This window comes from Branchiostoma belcheri, unplaced genomic scaffold (genome assembly GCF_001625305.1).
Source record: "Branchiostoma belcheri isolate BF01 breed outbred unplaced genomic scaffold, Haploidv18h27 scaffold139, whole genome shotgun sequence".
Classification (NCBI taxonomy): Eukaryota; Metazoa; Chordata; class Leptocardii; order Amphioxiformes; family Branchiostomatidae; genus Branchiostoma; species Branchiostoma belcheri.
In genome coordinates this window covers 54833-76915 of record NW_017802813.1, presented here as the reverse complement: position 1 = coordinate 76915, position 22083 = coordinate 54833, and the positions used below count along the sequence as shown (strand labels likewise).

General features: G+C 44.6%; 2 protein-coding genes across 3 annotated transcripts in view; one reads left to right on the top strand and one right to left on the bottom strand.

Annotated features, from left to right (window-relative positions):
- Nucleotides 1–833: 833 nt before the first annotated feature.
- LOC109464470 (amine oxidase [flavin-containing] B-like) lies at nucleotides 834–9613 on the bottom strand. Its single transcript, XM_019761464.1, has 15 exons — nucleotides 9412–9613; nucleotides 7524–7618; nucleotides 6737–6874; nucleotides 6113–6217; nucleotides 5241–5436; nucleotides 4793–4891; nucleotides 4552–4640; nucleotides 3922–4081; nucleotides 3573–3669; nucleotides 3313–3366; nucleotides 2985–3042; nucleotides 2643–2740; nucleotides 2055–2166; nucleotides 1709–1771; nucleotides 834–1431 (listed from the first exon to the last, which is right to left on the bottom strand). Exons 1-15 carry the CDS (start codon nucleotides 9491–9493, stop codon nucleotides 997–999), a joined length of 1881 nt encoding a protein of 626 aa, XP_019617023.1. The 5' UTR covers nucleotides 9494–9613; the 3' UTR covers nucleotides 834–996.
- A 1541-nt stretch (nucleotides 9614–11154) lies between these two features.
- LOC109464468 (IgGFc-binding protein-like) overlaps nucleotides 11155–22083 on the top strand; it is a 24442-nt gene continuing 13513 nt past the window's right edge. For both annotated transcript variants that reach the window (XM_019761461.1, XM_019761462.1), the window contains exons 1-18: nucleotides 11155–11576; nucleotides 13147–13216; nucleotides 13704–13843; nucleotides 14448–15792; nucleotides 16109–16284; nucleotides 16506–16750; nucleotides 16961–17247; nucleotides 17375–17504; nucleotides 17727–17868; nucleotides 18100–18299; nucleotides 18441–18612; nucleotides 18839–18952; nucleotides 19170–19292; nucleotides 19577–19821; nucleotides 20030–20316; nucleotides 20452–20581; nucleotides 21042–21183; nucleotides 21420–21619. In XM_019761461.1, coding sequence (XP_019617020.1) covers nucleotides 13786–13843; nucleotides 14448–15792; nucleotides 16109–16284; nucleotides 16506–16750; nucleotides 16961–17247; nucleotides 17375–17504; nucleotides 17727–17868; nucleotides 18100–18299; nucleotides 18441–18612; nucleotides 18839–18952; nucleotides 19170–19292; nucleotides 19577–19821; nucleotides 20030–20316; nucleotides 20452–20581; nucleotides 21042–21183; nucleotides 21420–21619 — 3996 coding nt within the window. In that variant the 5' untranslated portion in view covers nucleotides 11155–11576; nucleotides 13147–13216; nucleotides 13704–13785. The remainder of the gene's footprint in view (nucleotides 11577–13146; nucleotides 13217–13703; nucleotides 13844–14447; nucleotides 15793–16108; nucleotides 16285–16505; nucleotides 16751–16960; nucleotides 17248–17374; nucleotides 17505–17726; nucleotides 17869–18099; nucleotides 18300–18440; nucleotides 18613–18838; nucleotides 18953–19169; nucleotides 19293–19576; nucleotides 19822–20029; nucleotides 20317–20451; nucleotides 20582–21041; nucleotides 21184–21419; nucleotides 21620–22083) is intronic.

Here is a 22083-nt window from a genome sequence, read left to right as displayed (position 1 = left end):
AAACGGTCAAATGAAATATAAGTGTCTAACACAGTTGTTGTTCTGTCAATGTGTTTTACTAGTAAGTCATTGTCAAAAACTTTACTGTACAGTAGTTCAATGGAAACAGATATAAAGTTTATGAAATATGTATAAGCCAAATCATGTTTGGCTGGTCATATCAACTACATGTAGGATGAACTTGCAGAAGTCAAGTTTTTCTAGTTCCAACAAGAATGTGCCTGTTATATATTTGTTTATGTTGTTGCAGTTTGATGAACTTTTCAAACACTGCATTACGTATTTATGTATGTAGACATGTATGTGTCTATACAGTCCTGTATACATGTGTTCACATACCTGATCTCTCTATTAGCATTTATTTATACATGTAGATCTGATGTTATGCTGTAGAGAGACCCGATGACACATTTTGAGATGAACGAAAATGCTTGCTGTATACATGGTGATACAGTCACGATAATTTTTTTTATTGGAGTGTAAATTCAGTTTTGTTGACATACAAAGTCAAGGGAGGATACCTTGGAATGGGTGAGAGAAAGAGGATTACATGAAAATTATTATGTAGTTTTAACTTTTACTACATTGTAGTAATGTTCCCATTATGATGCTTTGAAATAAGCCTGTACAAACTAAGCAAAAATATGGTACTACAGTGTAGTAACTAACTTAAGCCATTGAAGGACATATACAATGACAGCTGATTCTAGTAAACAATGCAAAAGAAAAATGCAATGTTGTATTCAGCAGCACATTATTTAATCTCAATGCAGAAAGGTAGTCCAAGGAGGTTCAAATTCTTTTTGAACCTCCTTGGGTAGTTCTCTGATGACTGAAGCGTCTAACAAGCTAGCCTGTTAACCATGTACTTTCATCTAGCCCTTTGCCTACAAATATAAGCAATAGTATATCATTAGAAAATCAAATGATATATATACTATTGGCCATATTTGTAGTGTGCCGTTCGTGGTAAAGTCTGAAGTTAACACTGGTTCCTCATCTTCTGGATCCTGCCCTTTTCCAAACCCTCACGCTTCTCGGTGCCGTTTTGGCCACGTTCCTGTTTTTCTCGGCCTGCCCGTTGTCCATGATCCTCGCTCTTCTTGCCAGCCGCACACGCTGTCTATAGTCGCAGTGATACACGTAGGTGAACACGGCTATACTGGGGAATCCCGTCCTGACCGAGTCTGCAATTCCGGCTGCGATCGCTTTCAAAGGTGGCGCTGCGTGGTGTGAGAGGGAGTGAAGCAGCTGGTAGGAGTGTTGGAGGACGTCCTGGGCGCTGTTGTTCGGATGGTGGCGGAACTTCCACAGCAGGCCGACCGCCGTGACGCTCAGGAGAGACCCGCCGAGAAGGATCTTCAGCAGGCCCGGGACAGACGGGAGGTACCGCTCCGTCAGGGAGCTCTCGAACGGGAGAGCTATGCAGTCCTGCAATAGAGAAAAGAACGCGGGCTTACGGAATGCAAGTTTACAGTCTTTAAACTGTACACACACAAAAAAACTTCCCAGAACTATATGATTTTGGAGACGGAGAGCTTTCAAATGACAATCGTCGTGACTGGGGACAGTCAAAATTAGTCCTCTTGTTTAGTGCAATTATGCAACCTGCAAAATCTCGATCAAAATTCGACACGGTTTTCATTAGTATCCGAAAGGCCTCCTCAAGCGATAAACTGACATGAAGATGTACATGTATCTATCTAACCTCGTTCTCTGGTTCTGCGGTCCAAACTTCAGACGGCTGGAGCCTTCCCATCTGACACAGGATCTGCAATATAAGGGGAGCGGCATTGTATGTAGTACACATTTGGCAACTGCGAACCATTGATTTTCCACTGATTTGTGTACTTAATTAATAAATGTTGTCTTACTCCCACACATTGTACCATGCAAAATTGTCGACCAATAAAGCTTATGCATATATAATTTTAGTCCTTGGCTTTGTTGAATCCCGAAAAACTGTATTGTATGAAAAAAAAAACACTTAAGTTATCCGCGAAAAGATCTTTCTAGACCCTTTCTAGAGCAACACTGTGCAATCTAATACCCACCTCGGCAGCAGCCCTCTCCCCCGCCTGTATCGCCCCCTCCATGTAGCCTGACCAGCCCACTGCCGTCTCCGTACCGGCGAAAAACATCCTCCCAAACGGCGTCCTCAACTCTCTGTAAGTAGTATGGTCATAGTGCTACCGGTAACTATAATGCCGACGGGACTAACAGTTTAAGGATCCTTTTAACAGTTTGTGCTGTTAAGAAATGCTTTGCAATATGCATTGTCCTATGTAATAATCGTTTATCTAAGTTATCCCATGTTGATTTGATTATAATATGGATAATATCCTCACGTACATGAATTTTCATCCGTCCAAAAAAAGAGGTAAATTTTCGACCATACTGTGTAAATCGTACAATTAAAGCAGCTGAAAAATGAGCAATCATATGTCGTATTGCTAGTATTCGCCTTACTACACTCATTGTGTTATGTCATTTGCTCAACTTTTATGACCACGTAGATTCCATACATAATGAAGGCAAACTTTTTTGCCAAACTTTTTTCCCAGAAGATGTCACCCATATATTACTCAAATCAACATTGCCTTCAATGGAAGGTGTGATATGATATAAAGCCGGACGTTTACCTGCCGCATGTTGTGAGTACGCCCGGCGGGAGGAAGGACGTGTATCCCCCGCCTGTCCACTCCTCCTTGTTCCAGTTCATCTCCACGTAGTGAACAGGCTGGTGTATACGTGAATGGGAAAGAAGATTTTGCTGTTAGATATACATTATGATTATGACTTGCTTCCAACTCACGAAAAAAGACCCACAGAATTTTTGGCTGGATTTCTAGTTTTCCTCAGGATGGATGACCAGAATGCGTTGGACACGTGACCTTGCATATACGTGACGTAAGCACACTGAGGAAGATCACCAATATGTTCATCCGGTGTAGATCCGGTGTAAACAAAAAAGTCATACATACATGAAGAGCTTTCTCTGACTTGAAGACGTTGGCGTAACTCTGACAGATTATTTCCTTCCTGGTGAAAAGAAGACGATGATGTTATTGAAAGTAGTTAAGGGAGAGAATGGTTTATTCACGCACACTTAAAGTTAAAACAGTTTCAAGTTATCACAAAGAAACAGCTTTGTCGATTTAGCTAAATTGAATTGTGACATAAAATAGAAGCAATCAGTTATTCTTTACATCAATAACATTATCTAGGACACTTGCCAAAAGTTAAGACACTATTTTTTTGATAATAAGACAATGTGGCTTATGCCTGAGGTAAAAATCAGAAAGTAATTACCTTTCCTCTTGTGTTAGGTGTGAAAATTCCCTGGACTTGTCTCCCAAGATGAACCTGAATGAAGTAGAATGTTGTTGACCAATGGACGACAAGGAACAAAATGTACGAAATCTACGAAAATATGAAATTATACATGTAATGCCGTGGTACCAACGTCACTAGTAAAAATACAAGGTGATTTTGATGACTGTTAGTTTTCAGGATGATACTACATGTAGTACCTAGCTTGAATTTTCATATACTGTAAGTCATTTTGTTACCCCATGATAGAAGGATATGTTCCGTCCGGCTTGGTATCGTCCACCGTGTTGGCCACAGGGTAAGCCGGGTCGTCAATATCAGCAAACCCGCAGTAATCTGTATCGGGTGAGAGACGTGTCAAGGGCGTTTGCTCTCACGTGACCATGGCGTAAAGCATTATCCGCCATCTTGGATGGTTAGATCTAGAAGTTGCTGGATAAATTTGAGGTTTCTCTTATACATTATTTCATTGGATAAATTAAAGGTGTGGAGCTTTGGTTTTTAAATTTCACAGACAATGTTGCCGACCCGCACTTAACCTGTCTAAATCAGTGTAAGGAGACAAAAATAAAACAATGTGCACCTCACCGTTCTCTCGCCAGAAGGCTCTCTCGTAGTACATGAAGGTTTTGACGACAGAGCCCATGGGCATGCGCTTGACCAGCTGGAGCTTGGAGGAGGGGAGATCGGGAGAGAACACGATCTTCTGTAGCAGAGGCGGGGGGATCGCTAGGATCACGTACTCGGCCTAGGCAGGGAGAGAAAAAATCCAATAGTTTAGCAAGTTCATCTGTGTTGGTACAAGTCATGATGAAGCAAAACTAAACGTTATCTCTAAAGGCTGGAATGAATTGGGAGTTGGGAAATTTTCGGCTGACTCCGTCGATTCTGTATACAGAATTTCTTTGCAAGATGAGTGAAGGAGGCGGTCTACATTAGGGCTTAAAGGGCTACCCTGAACAGAGACGGGGGGCGACACAAGTTATCTGGCACGTATGATCCGGTCACGTGTCTCTGTTGTCACGTTCCAAGAGTAGACGGGTCCATTCCGTGAACAGGGTTGACGGTGTCAGCCGAAAATTTGGGTAAGTAGTCCGAATCAATATTAATTCATTTCAAGATTGTTTAGTTTTCACTTCAAATCTTTTCAATGCCACAGGCATGCAGGCCGGGAAAAAAAATTAAAAGTAAAGAGTTGGTCACACACGCATGTCGCACCTCGTGTTTCCGCTCGTCTTGCGTGTACAGCACGACTTTGTCCCGCCGCTGTTCAATTCGCAGAACCGGGCTGCTGAAATCTATCCGGTCTGGAAAAATTATAAAACGTCATAATAACACTGATCACATGGATTCACACAAAGGCCAAAACAAACAAACGAACGAGCAAACGAACAAAGTGAGTGAGTGAGTGAGTGAGTGAGTGCATGAGTAAAAAAAAATGAGTGAAGAAGTGACGTACCTCCCAGAATTTCGGCAATCTTTTCGCTGAGCTGCTGCGAGCCTCCCACGAACTTCCGCTCCTGGCCGCCGTTACTGACGGCCGTGATGCGCATGCTTCCTGGAATAAGAGGGGGTCGGGGGATGAGAGAGTTAATAGTATGCACATATCAATGTAAGTCGCTAGGGGATCGATCGAACATGTCAACTGTGAGCTCAATACAGGGTAAATGACAATTGTAAATATGCGTTTTTTTATTGGACTTGACTTTATTAGAATCCACATTTAGCATAATACATATGTTCGACAGTAGCTATTCTTTCTGTGGGCCGTTCTAGCACACAACACTACACACAGGTACAGGAAAATACACTATTGGATTATCTCTGGAGATATATCTCTGTATCTCCACCTTTAAATGGTTTTGAACTTCTCAACGGTGGAGCATGGGCGCCTCCTGGCGACTTACCACCGCACTGCCTGACGTACCACAGGAACCACAGCATGGAGACCTCGTGCGGCTCTGCGCACACGTTCAGCCGCACGAACATCTCCGCCCAGGTCCGCGTCTCCTCCGTCCAGATCACCTGGTCGAAGAAGTCCTTCATGGTCATGCGGTCCCATTCCTGGGCGTGGGGACAGTCCCAGGGAGCCTCCTGTGGGATCTGGGCAGTATTGCAGGAACAATACACTGTAAATGTTGTCTCTACAGCTCCGCTATGGGAAATAATGTGGGGCCTCGGAGCTTGTTATAAAATCATGTTTTCAAATCAAATCAAATTAACTTTATTGCACAGCAACTGTAACTGGTACAATGCATGGCAAAGAGGAAACAACAAGTTTAGATATATATACTAAAGTACAATTCTTACAGAGCTAATCTACTAGTATAATGATATTAGATATACTAAATTAAACTTTTACCAAAGCTATTCTATTGTATGTTTTCCTGAGGAGAGAATTACATTCTATAATTCAGGATGTATTTATATGACCACTACATCAGAATTAATGTAGCGGCCACACCCTCCGGTAACCATGGCTCTACAAATATATCCAAAACACAACAGCAAAGTTCACATCACGAGACTGATAAAAGGAGCAGAAATTCCTGTAGGACAATCTACTAAAGTATGCCGTTATCGTTGGTAAGAAAAAAATATCTGGAACAAGTTTAATTTGAATACATATGTGTATACGCTCAAGCCACAACGAAACGTTCACGTAAAAGGAAATTTCGAAAGGAGCAAATCGAGGACACAAGTTTATATCAACGAGGGCTTGAGTGGTATCCTTTGAATAAAAATTGGCGTTTTGAAATATTTGACAAGTCATTCCTACCATGTCTCCATATTCGTCCACTTTGCGGAAGAAATTGTTGCAGTCTAGATGGACCAGTGGGTTGCGCATGGGCGGGAATACGGTGTGGTATGGTCGACTTTCACCCTACAGAGAGATACAACGTAACATGATATAATCAGCAATAGATAAACTTAAAGTCAGCTGAAAACAGCCGAAACGTCGGTGAGAACTGAATTTTACTTGCAAACGATTGCGGTTATCAATCAACCACATCCGCACATCTGATCATGAAGTCAGTATCAAGTTCAGCTGAAAAGCACATAGAGCTCTAGCCTCCGTAGCAGGCTTATAGAACTGGGTGGTCTTCAGCTGTTTTCTGGTTAGCCTTATAGAACTGGGGGTTTGGTGGTCTTCGGCTGTTTTCTGATTAGCCTTATAGAGCTGGGGGTTTGGTGGTCTTCGGCTGTTTTCTGATTAGCCCTGTTCTAAACGGGGGTAATTCAACCAGGCCGGCTATGCTGTCTATATGCAATCAGGAAATAGCACATAAAAGCTCCCATAGACCCTGAAGACCCCCAAACCCCCATTTTTTGGCATGCTACGGAGGCTAATAGAGCTCTGTGTACTTCAACCTCTTGAAAGTATTATACACGGCTAGCTAACCTTGGTGTAGAAGACGACCCTCTCTGTCTCGTTGACTCGGTACGTCTGCAGACCCAGCTGGCGGGCCAGGCGGAACACTCGGTCCTGGGTCGGACCCACGTACGCACCGCCCACGTCCACATACCCCACCGTAGGGTTCTGGGGAAGAACGGAAAAACACAACAACAAGCTTTTAAGTACTCAATCAAATTGCGAGTTTTCTTTCCAAACCAAGTGAGGGGCGCCCACCTGATTTTCTATCGATATATCGACCAGCTTGTGGAAGTATTGATGAGAAAGATAGCACCAGCGCTCGTGCCCGTAGCCAAGGGGGTTTGGACGACCCCCCTAAGGCTCATAGGTCCACTTTTTGGTCCACTTTTTATCTTTTAAAATGGTCCAAGATTTTTCTTTGAAAGATGGACTGATTCGTATCACCAACGGAGCTGGAATCGTAGAAAAAACTGCTCACTTTGTCATGGAAAAAAGGTCATCTCTGATTTTTTTATTTGAAATCCTCTCAAAAACGCAGGAAATGCCATTTCAAAAGGTTAATTTTTCAAAATTTTCCGGGGTGGCGGACCCCCCTAGGAACCTCGCGCCTACAGCGCTCGCTGGTCCATCATGCAGTGGGAAGACCCCCCCCCTTCAAAATCCTGGCAACGGGCATGGCGCTAGTAGTGATGGTAATCATGAAGGGTAGTATTAAGGAGTCATTCACGCTGCTCTCTGATTCGGAGGATTTCTACGGTCTTTCACAATTCCACTCATGTTTAGCCTTAGAAACTAGATGTCTTTTCTACCTTACCCGTAATGTCAGCGTGCGCCCTCCCACCCTGTCCCGTGCCTCCAAAATCACCACGTCCAGACCTTCCTCGTGAAGCTTCTTAGCGGCGGACAGACCTAGAAACAAACGGCGAACAGGTGTCCGTTTTGGTGAGGCTCAACAGAACTTAACATGCCCTATAACCTGATCTCCAAGTAGATGTATATCTGTGTTTTTTTTCATGGTTAAAGCGCCGTGATGCTTGATCTCGTTTTTTTGAGACAAGGCCAACACAATAGAATAAAGCACACTACTAACGACATGCACTGCACGATTGCATCTGCTTGGAGATTAATGATACCTCTATGTGTACACTCGCTGAATGTAGGAGATAAAGTCCTTTGTTCTTTCACTTCAATATTCGCATGACGATATGTTTAATAACGATTTCAATGTAACCACTTCGGTAGATGATGTTTTAACTTCTGTCGAAGTCCTTGCCAAAGGGGCTAGCCTTTGGCGTCAGACCTTGAATATGTATAACGTTAATTATGTTGGAAAAATGGCAGCATATATGATGGTGTTGACCTTCTTCACACCAGGTACAAAAGAATGGGACCTTGTCCATACATGTATGATAAATCAAATTATGTAGGCAAACAAACAATTCTATCTGGATCGAATATCGAAAAAAGGTTTCTACAGGTTTCTAACCCTCTATGTGGTTTTTAGCTTACGTTTCACCTTTTATATGGTCCGATTTATCGAGCTGGTGAAACTTTAATCTCCAAGCAGATCATACGGTGGCAACGTATACGTAGTATCCATTAGCCACCGAATTCGAAGTGGCGAAGACATGCACTCCTCTGGCCAATGGATACTGCCTTGCCACCGTATGATCTGCTTGGAGATAAGCGAAATTTCTCTTTGTTTCAGGCTAAGAGGGCAGCCAGGGTGAAATGTCAAATTGAAGACATGTCGTTGGAAAACAAACCTTGTCACGACCTTGTCTGGTTGATATATTTGGAGGTCTAAGCTTGCACAAACGTGAAGTGGCAAATAACAGGAAACTAGATATGGATTTCTGACGTTTCCACGAAACTTGTAAAAGCTGCAACGTTAAAGTACTAGTACTAACAAAAATGATTGACACAAGACAAACAGCGTAAAATATGAATGGCTTTTAACATGAAAATTAACAATAATCCCCTACCCTCCAGTATTTACGATTACAATACATTGATATTATGTTTACCCTTTAAACTATCATCGAATAGCACATTAGATGTGTACAGTGCATCGATATCGTTTTGGTAAGATAAATAGAAGCATATGCTTTTGAATACTAAGTAACTGTAGGCCATTATATAATCTCACGTACAATGACGTATTTACCCGTTGTTCTCATTGTTGTTGTACAGCCACTACGTAAACTATGAAACTTACAATAGCCTCTGTGAACGACAGTTATACCGTTAGCAAGCCCTAACGTGCTGTCCTGAGGAGTAACTTGATTATGGCAACAATTTCTGGCCTCAAATAAACTTATCAGTTTATATATGCCTATAGAAATTTCATCGAAAGGTGAATAATTTGCTGAGAAAACCTCAGAGAATTTCAATAAAGTTGCTAGTTGAAGGACTGGCTAACTAACGGCTAACGACTAACTATACACTCCGTTTTGCCACACTGTACCATTTTTCAGCCGCAAAGACTACAAAAATGTCGCCAAAAACAACTACAGCACAGTGGTAGTTTATGACAAGGCACTTAACATCCAGGTACAATCCCCCCTTTATGGCTGATAGGTAAACAGAGATTAGACGGCGTGTGTACTTTTCAACCGGGCGCCAGTGGGAGCTATTTTGCAAACGCCGCCCTCCCCACCCCTCTCTGTGGTATTGGCCAGGTTCAGACGATATCTACTCACCACTGAGGCCCGCCCCGACCACGATAACATTTCTGCGGTCGCGTTTTCCCGCTCTGGAGGAAAGCCGTCTGCGTGAAGACATGTCCTAAGCCACCAGATGTGCCCCCTCTGCTTTCAAGCAACCTCCCCTTTTTGCGACCTTACTAGAGAATGGCGTTGTGAATACGACCTTTGGCCGTGTAGTTTCCAAGGGTACACAAGTATGTAGAGCAGACATGAGTCAGCTGAATGTACGTGTGTGTTTTTCACTGAAGGCGCACGAGTCTCTCCTCCAACCAACAGGCTCAGTTCCAAGTTGTGTAAATTTTCATTCAGACATAAACCCTTGAAACCAAGCCTGGAAAAAGCGAGACAATGAGTATGCCACTCAAGGAACAAGTTATGCTTCCACGAATATATCTACGTATCGGGTTTTGGATAACCGTACTTAATTATGGTACTTGAACATTTGGGGACGTTGGTCAGGAAATAATCAGAAATGGCTATAGAATGGGGTGCGAAAATATGGAGATACTAGTTCAGGAAAGCTGAACCTGTGAAATTACACCTTGAGATAGAATATAAGTGTTGTTTATTCTTTTCTTGCTGAAAATCTCAACGACGTTTCTATGCATTACACCAAGTACATTCTCTGGATATTTCACACTAGTTAGTATACTAGTGTACCGTCGCATTACGTATGTTGTTTTTTAGGATAGTTCACCCTCCATCCATCTTCTACACATGCCCAGTAGTACGTGTTATACAAGTGTTATGCAACAAAATTGATTGGTTACTTGAGAGTCAACTTTAAGGTTAGCGTCATCGGTAAACACTGTCAGTCACGAGCATACGAATTCCGCTTGTGCCACGAACGTGTAAAATGTATGTGTTAACTGTGCATTACTTATTAACCCTTTCAACGTGGGTGGACAAATAACATAAAATCTGACCTATAATTCACCTAGACGTTGGTTATATCATGATGACCATTGTATGACCTTTGAATGATACTGTACACATATACAGTAGATATAGGAAAAGCTTGTCTTTGGGCTTTTAGAGATATTTACAGATTTACGCTACAATGCTTTTGTAAATCTTGGCACGGTTTCAGAAGTTTGACTTCTTTACCCGTCAGCTGAGCCGAACCAGCAGTACCCCTCCCGACCGCCAGGGGAACATACTCGGTACGTCAGCCGTAAAAATCGCAAAGATTAGACGTTTTCTAGCCTGGGTACCGTCCTCGTTACTAGCTTTTACATTCATTCTCCTTGGTGATGATTGGAAGTTAGCGTAACGCTTGCAACACCTAGCATCATCTTTTGGGGTTGGTGGGGTAGCGGCAGAGTGCTCGACTCGGAAGCAAGAGGTCCCAGGTTCGAGTCCTGACATGCCACCGATCTTGGCCCTTGGGAAAGGCACGCGTTTCTTCACTTAAGTGATAATGAGTATTGTCCTGTCCTGTATTTGTACTCTGTGTTGGTGGCGGCATAGATAACGAAGTTGATGAAACTTGAGTGTGCCGTCGCCATGTTTGGTCATGAAATGTTGGAATATATAAAAAAACAGCTAGCATTGGCGAGAGCGTACAAGGGTGAGCATTAAACTATCGAGGACAATGAGAAAGCAAGCTCAGGCAAAAGAAGGAAGCTACCGGCTAGCTACTAGAAAACGTCCAAAATCAATCAATCAATCAATCAATCAATCAATCAATCAATCAATCAATCTTTATTCAAACAACTAGCATACGACAGTCTGAATTGAGTTGTTTTTACAGTTCATAAAATTGACGTTAAACAACACTAATAGTTTAAAAATTACATAATTTACAAGTTAATGACACAAATTCGGTAGGGAGCTATAATAATGCCTATTTACACAAGTAGAGGTAAAGGTCAATGCTAGCCGCACTCAGTCACTCAATGCCCTCTTAAGTAAAAGCAGCTAAGAACTGTATTTAACTAGCGTTTAACAGCTCAACAATGTAGGGAATGGGCGATTTTTTGTACCGTTCTGTACGGCAATACGGAGTGTCAAACTTATGTGCAGAACGTGTGCTTCTACCAGAGATATTCTGCCTTACTGGGGGCAGCCATTTACGAAAGTCAGAGTTCAAGAGAGATTCTGCAAATGTTCTACAGATTGTGCGGCGACGATCGGCCAGGGAGCTGAGGTTCAATGTAGTAAGTGCTGTGTCGTAACTGGAATACTGTGAACCCAGGATGATTTTGCAGGCCCTTACTTGGATTCGTTCTAGTGTCTTTGATTGTTTACAGGTCAGTGCTGGATGCTTTGCCAGCGTAAACGAAGGAAGTTCATTGACAAGTTCCATATGATCGTTTGCTTTGCCAGCGCAAACGAAGGAAGTTCATTGACAAGTTCCATATGATCGTTTGCTTTGCCAGCGCAAATGAAGGAAGTCCATTAACAAGTTCCATATGATCGTTTGCTTTGCCAGCGCAAACGAAGGAAGTTCATTGCCCAAAAGATGATGACGATTCCATATGATCGTTTGCTTTGCCAGCGCAAAAGAAGGAAGTTGAGAGGATTTCAGAGAAAAAAATCAGAGATACGTCCAAAAGACCTGACGATTGCTTATGAGCGCTCGCTTTATCAGCGCAAGTTCATCTTTAGGACAGCCGGCTAGCTACTAGGAAACGTCCTGAAGGTTGCTGATGCTGGAGTCACATTTCCAATCCGGGCATTTGCGGGAACGAAATTTTTGAAATAAAAGATAACAAAACACACAAAACGTTTAAAGAATCTTTGCACGTACATGTAGGACATAATCTCTGACTGGCTGGTATATTGTTGTGTCTGCTGCCTCTAGGCAGTGTGCTCATGCCACCGATATTGGCCCTTGGGAAAGGCACGCCTTTCCTCACTTAAATGAAAATGAGTATTGTCCTGTCCTGTATTTGTACTCTGTGTTGGTGGCGGCATAGATAAGTTGATAAAACTTGAGTGTGCCGTCGCCATGTTTGGTCATGAAATGTAGCGTTGGTGAGAGCGTGCATACAAGGGTGAGCATTAAACTATCGAGGGCAATGAGAAAGCAAGCTCAGGCAAAAGAAGGAAGATACGGGTTAGCTACTAGAAAACGTCCAAAAGAGCTGATGATTGCTCGGGATCATTTGCTTTGCCAGCGTAAACGAAGGAAGTTCATTGACAAGTTCGATCCATATGATCGTTTGCTTTGCCAGCGCAAATGAAGGAAGTCCATTAACAAGTTCCATATGATCGTTTGCTTTGCCAGCGCAAAAGAAGGAAGTTGAGAGGATTTCAGAGAAAAAATCAGAGATACGTCCAAAAGACCTGACGATTGCTTGCTCGCTGTATCTTTGGGACAACCGGCTAGCTACTAGGAAACGTCCTGAAGGTTGCTGATGCTGGAGTCACATTTCCAATCTGGGGATCGACCGGGCATTTGCGGGAACGAAATGTTTGAAATAAAAGATAACAAAACACACAAAACGTTTAGAGGATATATAATCATAAACACGATTTGTCCATATTCTTGACGTGCATTTTTTTTTATTTTTCGTTTATTCAAACAGCCAGGTCGGGCCACGGCTTAGAATTGTGACTCCAGCATAATGACATTTCCACAAGGGAAGTTAGTCCTGACATGACGACCTCGCCATCCCCTTGCGAATATAGATATGCTAACGTTACATTTCCTGGAAGAACAAGTCATGCAGGGACAAATCATGTGGCCTGAGGAAGTATAAAAAGTCCGGGTTGTTTCACAAGCTTTCAGTGGTCGAGACAGAGGTGGCAACGTGGTTCATCAGCACTCAACAGTTGCTGTCCGGACATACAGGTTGGTACGCTTCTTGTTTTCTTTACCCTCGACAGGCAAGTGATGATCTACCTGGAAGCCAGAACTCGTTTTCCGGGCCGCAAGAGCCCTTCGCCCGCTGGTGTAAATTAGCGCTACGGGGGAGTCTAGCTCGGGGGGAGTTTGGCTGTGGCAGGGCCGAAACCTCCCCATGGGCTCAATTCCACCGCAGCGGTAATTTAGGTCTGCGGGCGAAGGGCTTCTGGCGGCCGAAAGAAACGGCTAGCGGCCCGTAAACTTGGCTGGCACCCAGGGTAGTGATGATCATGATGTGATTACATCTTACATACAACGCACCCAGTGGTAACAAAATTCACGGACAATCAAACGGTAAGCCTGGAAAATTTAAACCAAAGGCTAAAGTCAGCAATTTGACAGAGAATTAGCAGACGAAGAAGCGTACAGTGTAATTTTTTCGTTGTTTTTTCTGGCATGTCGGTAAGTACATTCTTTTTAATTTACAACACAGGATACAAACCCCAGTTTGAACCAGCTCTGGTTGATAGTGGAGGTCGGTCTACTGAACTGTCATCACATCATCCAGTGTCAGCATGGAGGCACATGTTTACATCTTGGTCTTGATCGTTGTGTTTGGAACGTGTCAGCAAGGTAAGGCATATTCAAATCTCATATTAAAGCCATGTCAGGGTCAAAGTACAAGGTGGGGGCGGTAAATACTATAAAACCCTGTATTCTAGTTGAGTTTTACCATTTTTAGCCCTTGTCAGAGCTCTGTGAAAACCAACCAAGTCAAATGCTGAAGGGCCATCACAGCTTGTAGGTAAGGCGCTATATTGATTAAATACTTTTATGCCTTGAGAAAGGGGGGCAGGGGCCATTTTAAACTTTATCATAAATGCTATTTTCCTAAACAGAGTAGGGAGTAAGAACGTCCAAACTCCACTGAACATGTTGAATATGGCACTTACGATTAGCTTATTTATGAAAGTCTTCAGAATATTTTTATAAACATCCCTCACCCTCTAAGAAATTGGTTCCTTGGCGACTATGACACTCCTACTTGGATCAGTCTCCAATAAGAGAAAATATAGATTCGTCTACCTTAAACCTACAGAAGAAAAGTATGAATGGCAGGTGAGATAGTAAACGTCCTGCGTTTGCTTGTTAATGTGTGTGTATGTGTGTGTTGTGTGTGTGTGTGTGTTTGTGTGTGATAATAAATATAAGATCGTTGGATGTTGTCTCTTGTCAGTGCTGACGTCTCCGGACAACAGGGGAACAGAGTTTGTGGTCGGCTTCCTGCAGAACTACGGAGTCAGCCAACTGGAGCTGTTCATCACCAGCGCGAGCTCAGAGCCCACCACCGTCACCATCACTGCCCCAGGTGTCAGCTACACCAAGCAGCTGGTGGTGACTGACGCAGCTGTGCAGGTGGTCACCCTGCCGCGCTCCGTCATGCTCACCGGACACGAGCGGGCTCAGAAGGGCGTCCTCGTCACCGCCGACCGCGAAATCATCCTTTACGGTGTGAACAAGCAGAGGTACACCACAGACGGCTTCCTGGGTCTACCTGTCGACGTTCTCGGCAATGAGTATTTCGTGGCTTCCTACACTCCTTCGCCTCGGAACGATCCGTCCGAATTCGCCGTCTTCGGTGTTGAAGACGGCACCTCGGTCAGCGTCACTCTGAAGGGGGCTGTGTACCATGACGGCAGGGACTACGATGCCGGGAGCGTCATCACGTTCACGCTAGACCGTCTGGAGGCTCTACAGTTTCAGGGCAGTGATGGATCGGACCTTACGGGTACCCACATCGTATCGGACAAGCCGGTGTCCGTCATGTCCGGCGTACGATGCACCAAGGTGCCGAACAAGTACGAATGGCGTGATCACCTGGTCGAACACGTCCCGCCCGTCAACACCTGGGGACGGCGCTTCGTGACGGTCCCGCTAGCCGTGCGACAAGCCGGCGACATCTTCCGCCTGGTGGCTGCTAGAAACGGCACCACTGTCAACGTCACTGGTCTAACGCCTCATACTCTGGACGCAGGCGACTTCCTGGAGCTGGACCTTTCGTCCAGCACGTACACTACCATCACCTCCTCGCATCCCATCATGGTACTGCAGTACAGCAAGGGGACGTATTCGGACGGCATCAACGCGGATCCTTTCATGATGTACCTGCCGCCGGTGGAGCAGTTCGCCGCCGACTACACCTTCGCCACGGTCGACTCGCTGTCCACGGCCTATACCAGCTACGTCAACATCGTCATCAAGACGTCGCAAACGTCGGGGCTGACGTATGACGGCAACCCGCTTCCTTCCTCCACGACCTGGTCACCCATCCCGGACACCGACCTGTCCGCCACACAGCTTCACATCAGCACCACGGGGACACACAAGATCAAGCACCAATCCGCCATTGTCACCTTCTCCCTGGTGTACTACGGCTTCTCCTACCTTGACTCCGTGGGTTTTCCCGGTGGTCTCCGACTGGCCAGCATATCCGGCGGATGTGACGTCACAGAACCGATGGTTGGCGACGGCGTCGACAACGACTGTGACCAACTGGTGGACGAGGAACTACTGAACGGAATGTAAGACTTTTCATGTGTTTTACCTGTCTAATTTTACAGCTTTTGTAAGATAACTTGAAGTTTAAACCTTTATACTAATGTTTTCTATCATCAAATGTTTTGTTCTGTGTTCTTTTCCGGTAACATTGACAAACATCACTGAACAAGCCTTTCCTTTGCGGACATTATGCCTTCCTGTACAGCTTTAATATGCTCATTCAGGGTTATTGGACACAGCAATGGTCTTGAGTTTTACCCCGTCTTCAGCCAATGACGAAAGTTAGGATGGGATGTACTATATAAACATAAACATAAACATAAGCATTCTAATCCCCAGAGATGATGACGGCGACGGTCTCATTGACGAAGATTTGGCTGACGTCAACCATGACCTGGATGAGTGTGAACTGGGATTGGCCGACTGTGACCTTGACGCAATCTGTGTCAACACACACGGCTCGTACAAGTGCGAGTGTAAACCTGGATTCACCGGAGATGGCAAGACCTGCTGGAGTGAGTAACTCTTCTTCCTTACAGACGACAGTAGCTAGCATTACATTGAAGTTATTTTCTGTTTTGTGCTATTACTGTTAGTCACGGGAAGTGTCATGTAAACCGTACTCCCCAAACAAGCGAAACTGATCGAGATGAACGAGTTCTCTGCATTATATATATATTGTTAGTTCTTATTGTTCCTGTTTTCTTTCTTTTTCAATTGTCTTTGATGCATACAGCCAGGAGCACGTGTGTTGCCTATGGAGACCCCCATTACATCACCTTCGACGGGCGCACGCACCACTTCCAGGGCCCCTGCACGTACACACTGACACGAAACTGTGGGAACAACACGCTGCCCTACTTCAACGTGGAGACCAGGAACGAAAACCGCGGCGGCAACCTGCGCGTCAGCTACGTCACAGACGTCACGGTGGAGGTCTACAACCACACAATTGTGGTGGAGAAGAACAAGATTGTCTACGTAAGTATACCAGATACACACAATATGTTTTGTTCTTTGACTTCCAATTACTGCATTCCTGGGTCAGGCGCTAGACTAGCAACATTAGCGCGATTCTTCATTTCATTGTTCAGAAAGGAACAGAGACGCATGCTGACGTCAACACGTACTGTGCGCATGGCAGTATTTTGGCTTTAATTTACGGCGAAACGTGTGATTCCTTCTTCCCAGATTGACCAGCTGATCACAACTCTGCCTGCCAAACCACGGGCTGGTCTAACAGTCGAGTTCGTCGGTCAGTACGTTACCATAGAGACAGGCTTTGGGCTGAAGGTGTCGTTTGACGGGAGGCATCGCGCTGAGGTCGTCCTGCCCGACCTGTACAGCGGCGCCCTCTGCGGACTGTGTGGGAACTACAACGGGGACGTCAGTGACGAATACGTGACAAAGGATGGCACGCAGGCTGCTGACGTCATGCAATTCGGCAACAGTTGGCGGGTTGAGAGGGAAGGCGACCAGTAAGTGATTTTGCAGTCCGCAATGACTGCTCTATTATTTTCTGCGCTTTACTTCGGAAACCTGTCGGCGACGAAGAATTAAGAACATTTTGTCCATATGTAACTTTCATATGTTGAATTCTTGCAGGTGTAACGAGAACCCAGAACCCCCCGCGCAGTGCGGCGACGCCCTCCAGCGGACTGTATCGGAACTGTGCGGAATTCTGAACGATCCAAGCAGCGTGTTCGCTCCCTGCTACTCAGCCCTCAATCCAGAGGTAAGGACACATACAAGCCTGTATCTTTTCGAATCTAGTGTATGAAAAATGAACAAGCCTGTCCTTGGTTCTGTCCACACATCTATGACTAGACCTGTCCCTGGTGCTGAATACCATCTGTATTCGTGCTTACGTGTATTATGTTTAGGATGCTTTGCGTTTCGTCATCATTCCTACTGTTTTACAATATTTTAACTTTGGATGCATTCTTTTCCCCTGCAGGTCACTGTTGAGACCTGCGTGTATGACATGTGTGCCCTGGACGGAGACATCACGTCTCTGTGTGACAACCTTCAGGCCTACGCCGACTCCTGCGCTGAGGCTGGCATCAACATCGGGACATGGAGGAATGCAACCTTCTGTCGTAAGTTTGGCTTTTGTGTATAGGATTTAGCCATATTCTCATGCACCCATGTATTCAATACCTTCACAAAAAGGAGGTGTCCAGCTAATAACTACATTTTACAGAAGAACAAAATGAACAAAGATTGGGGTCACCACAGAACTTACAATATAACTGAAAAACAATATAACTGAAAAACTTTATTGTGTTCAGCATCCTCAGTCATTGTCTCACCTGAAATTTTCTTCACAGCACTCTCCTGCCCCAGCAATAGTCACTACAGCTCCTGTGCCAGCGCCTGTCCTGCCACATGTACAGACGAGTCTGCACCTCAGTACTGTGACCGCATGTGTGTGGAGGCGTGCGAGTGTGATGACGGCTACGTCCTCAGTGGAGGGGACTGTGTGACCAGGCAACAGTGTGGCTGTACTCGTGGTGGATACTACTATGCAGTAAGTACATGACTTCTTGTTAAAACGAAGGCCGTTACTCCAGAATTTTACAAGTCAATTTTTGTACCTGAGTGTACTATTCTAAATTTATTAAGTGCTGTACGTACGTTCTAAATGTGTTGTTTAATAATTTTTCCAAAGGTTGGAGAAACATGGGGAGCAGGATGTAACCGCCGCTGCCAGTGCATAAGTAAGAACAACATCCAGTGCACGGAGGTTACGTGTGACGAAAACGCTTTCTGTGGGATCCAGAATGGAATTCAAGGATGTCACTGCAACAACGGTTACGTGGGCAATGGGTCTTACTGTGAATGTGAGTATATCATGAACAAGCATTTTTAGTAGTACTAGTAGTACTAGTGCAAGTAGTGAGATCCGTTTCTGTTAATATACATATATACCGAAATATTACAATATCCTTATAGGTAACCTGCTTTGTTTTCAATCAAAGAATTACACGTTACATCAAAGTTGAGAAAGGATATACTAATAGAGGAAAGGCTGTTCATTTCATAAAACTGATTCTCCTTTGCCTACAGTTGTGGATGCCTGTGAGAGCAGCCCCTGTCACAATGGTGCCTGTACCAATGACAACAGTGGTGGATACCTGTGTACCTGTGCTGCAGGATGGACCGGCACCAACTGTGATGAAGGTAAGTCTTCCATACCGGGACAACTTTCCTTTAAAATTTCATCACCATTCACACGCAAGGAATTCTAAAAATCATGTTTCTGGTTAGTTGTGCTGTAGTGGCTATCAGAAACTCTGAATATCATTGCACAGGGACAAGTTCTTAACCTAACAGCGGTGATCTAACTTCTTGCATTATAATGTTATTGCATATCTGACAGCATTTCATTTTGTTACAGATGTAAATGAATGCCTGCAGGTATCACACAGTTGCCATGCCAACGCGATCTGCTCGAACACAGAGGGAAGTTACACCTGTACCTGCCAGGATGGTTTTGCTGGAGATGGCCAGAGTTGTACAGGTAGGGCACGCACACTGTTGTCTGTCACATTGTCTGAAAAAAGAATCCTATACTATTAAAGAAAATGATTTCATGATTCCACAGAAAATTGATGTTGTTTTTTTACACATTGAACTTATTTTCTGTTTTGTGCTATTACTGTTAGTCACGGGAAGTGTCATGTAAACCGTCCTCCCCAAACAAGCGAAACTGATCGAGATGAACGAGTTCTCTGCATTATTGTCAGTTCTTTTTGCTTATTGTTCCTGTTTTCTTGCTTTTTCAATTGTCTTTGATGCATACAGCCAGGAGCACGTGTGTTGCCTATGGAGACCCCCATTACATCACCTTCGACGGGCGCACGCACCACTTCCAGGGCGCCTGCACGTACACACTGACACGGAACTGTGGGAACAACACGCTGCCTTACTTCAACGTCGAGACCAGAAACGAAAACCGCGGCGGCAACCTGCGCGTCAGCTACGTCACAGACGTCACAGTGGAGGTCTACAACCACACAATTGTGGTGGAGAAGAACAAGATTGTCTATGTAAGTATACCGGATACACACAATATGTTTTGTTCCTTGACTTCCAATTACTGCATTCCTGGGTCAGGCGCTAGACTAGCAACATTAGCGCGATTCTTCATTTCATTGTTCAGAAAGGAACAGACGCATCCTGACGTCAACACGTACTGTGCGCATGGCAGTATTTTGGTTTTGATTTACGGAGAAACGTGCGATTCCTTCTTCCCAGATTGACCAGCTGATCAGAACTCTGCCTGCCAAACCACGGGCTGGTCTAACAGTCGAGTTCGTCGGTCAGTACGTTACCATAGAGACAGGCTTTGGGCTGAAGGTGTCGTTTGACGGGAGGCATCGCGCTGAGGTCGTCCTGCCCGACCTGTACAGCGGCGCCCTCTGCGGACTGTGTGGGAACTACAACGGGGACGTCAGTGACGAATACGTGACAAAGGATGGCACGCAGGCTGCTGACGTCATGCAATTCGGCAACAGTTGGCGGGTTGAGAGGGAAGGCGACCAGTAAGTGATTTTGCAGTCCGCAATGACTGCTCTATTATTTTCTGCGCTTTATAAATTTACTTCGGAAACCTGTCCGTGACGAAGAATTAAGAACATTTTGTCCATATGTAACTTTCATATGTTGAATTCTTGCAGGTGTAACGAGAACCCAGAACCCCCCGCGCAGTGCGGCGACGCCCTCCAGCGGACTGTATCGGAACTGTGCGGTGTTCTGAACGACCCAAGCAGCGTGTTCGCTCCCTGCTACTCAGCCCTCAATCCAGAGGTACGGACACATACAAGCCTGTATCTTTTCGAATCTAGTGTATGAAATATAAACAAGCCTGTCCGTGGTGCTGTCCACACATCTATAATTAGACCTGTCCCTGGTGCTGAATACCATCTGCTTACGTGTATTATGTTTAGGATGCTTTGCGTTTCGTCATCATTCCTACTGTTTTACAATGTTTTAACGATCCGTACTTAAACCAAAGAATCAGTCGGACTCTGCTTGATCTCAACTCAGGAACGTTTTATTCTGTCCACCCTAGCACCAGGGCTGCCTTGCTCAGAATGCCCGAGTCTCCTCTTCTTAACTCAAACCAGCTGCCCCTCAATGGGCCCTACCACTCGTAGAGCATTGGGTATGGAACTATCAAACCTACAATACATAACAGGTATAGAACTATCTAACCTACAATACATAACAAATGTTTTAACTTTGGATGCATTCTTTTACCCTGCAGGTCACTGTTGAGACCTGCGTGTATGACATGTGTGCCTTAGACGGAGACATGACGTCCCTGTGTAACAACCTGCAGGCCTACGCCGACTCCTGTGCTGAGGCTGGCATCAACATCGGGACATGGAGGAATGGCACCTTCTGTCGTAAGTTTGGCTTTTGTGTATAGGATTTAGCCATATTCTCAGGCACCCATGCATTCAATACCTTCACAAAAACGAGGTGTCTAGCTAACTACATTTTACAGAACAAAATAAACAATGATTGGGGGGCCATTGGGGTCACCACAGAACTTACAATATAACTGAACAACAATATTACTGAAAAACTTCATTGTGTTCAGCATCCTCAGTCATTGTCTCACCTGAAATTTCCTTCGCAGCACTCTCCTGCCCCAGCAACAGTCACTACAGCTCCTGTGCCAGCGCCTGTCCTGCCACCTGTACAGACGAGTCTGCACCTCAGTACTGTGACCGCATGTGTGTGGAGGCGTGCGAGTGTGATGACGGCTACGTCCTCAGTGGAGGGGACTGTGTGACCAGGCAACAGTGTGGCTGCACTCGTGGTGGATACTACTATGCAGTAAGGACATGACTTCTTGTTAAAACAAAGGCCATTGCTTTAGAAGTTTACAAGTCAATTACTGTACCTGTAGTATTCTAAATTTACTAAGTGTTGTAAATGTGTTGTTTAATATTTTTCCCGTAAGGTTGGAGAAACATGGGAGAAGGATGTAACGCCGCTGCCAGTGCATCAGTAAGAACAACATCCAGTGCACGGAGGTGACGTGTGACGAAAACGCTTTCTGTGGGATCCAGAATGGAATTCAAGGATGTCACTGCAACAACGGTTACGTGGGCAGTGGGTCTTACTGTGAATGTGAGTATAGCATGAACAAGCATTTTTAGTAGTACTAGTAGTACTAGTGCAAGTAGTGAGATCCGTTTCTGTTAATTTTATATATACCCAAATATTACAATATCCTTATAAGTAACTTGCTTTGTTTTCAATCATTGAAGAATTGCACGTTACATCAAAGTTGAGAA

Excerpts from the sequence above, each read along its gene's own strand:
- LOC109464470 (XM_019761464.1), bottom strand. The coding sequence starts at position 9,493 with ATGTCTTCACGCAGACGGCTTTCCTCCAGAGCGGGAAAACGCGACCGC. Across the intron at positions 6,875-7,523 it reads GGCGCACGCTGACATTACGG|AACCCTACGGTGGGGTATGT; the intron begins GTAAGGTAGAAA and ends GTTCTTCCCCAG. Across the intron at positions 4,082-4,551 it reads AAGACGAGCGGAAACACGAG|GCCGAGTACGTGATCCTAGC; the intron begins GTGCGACATGCG and ends CTCCCTGCCTAG.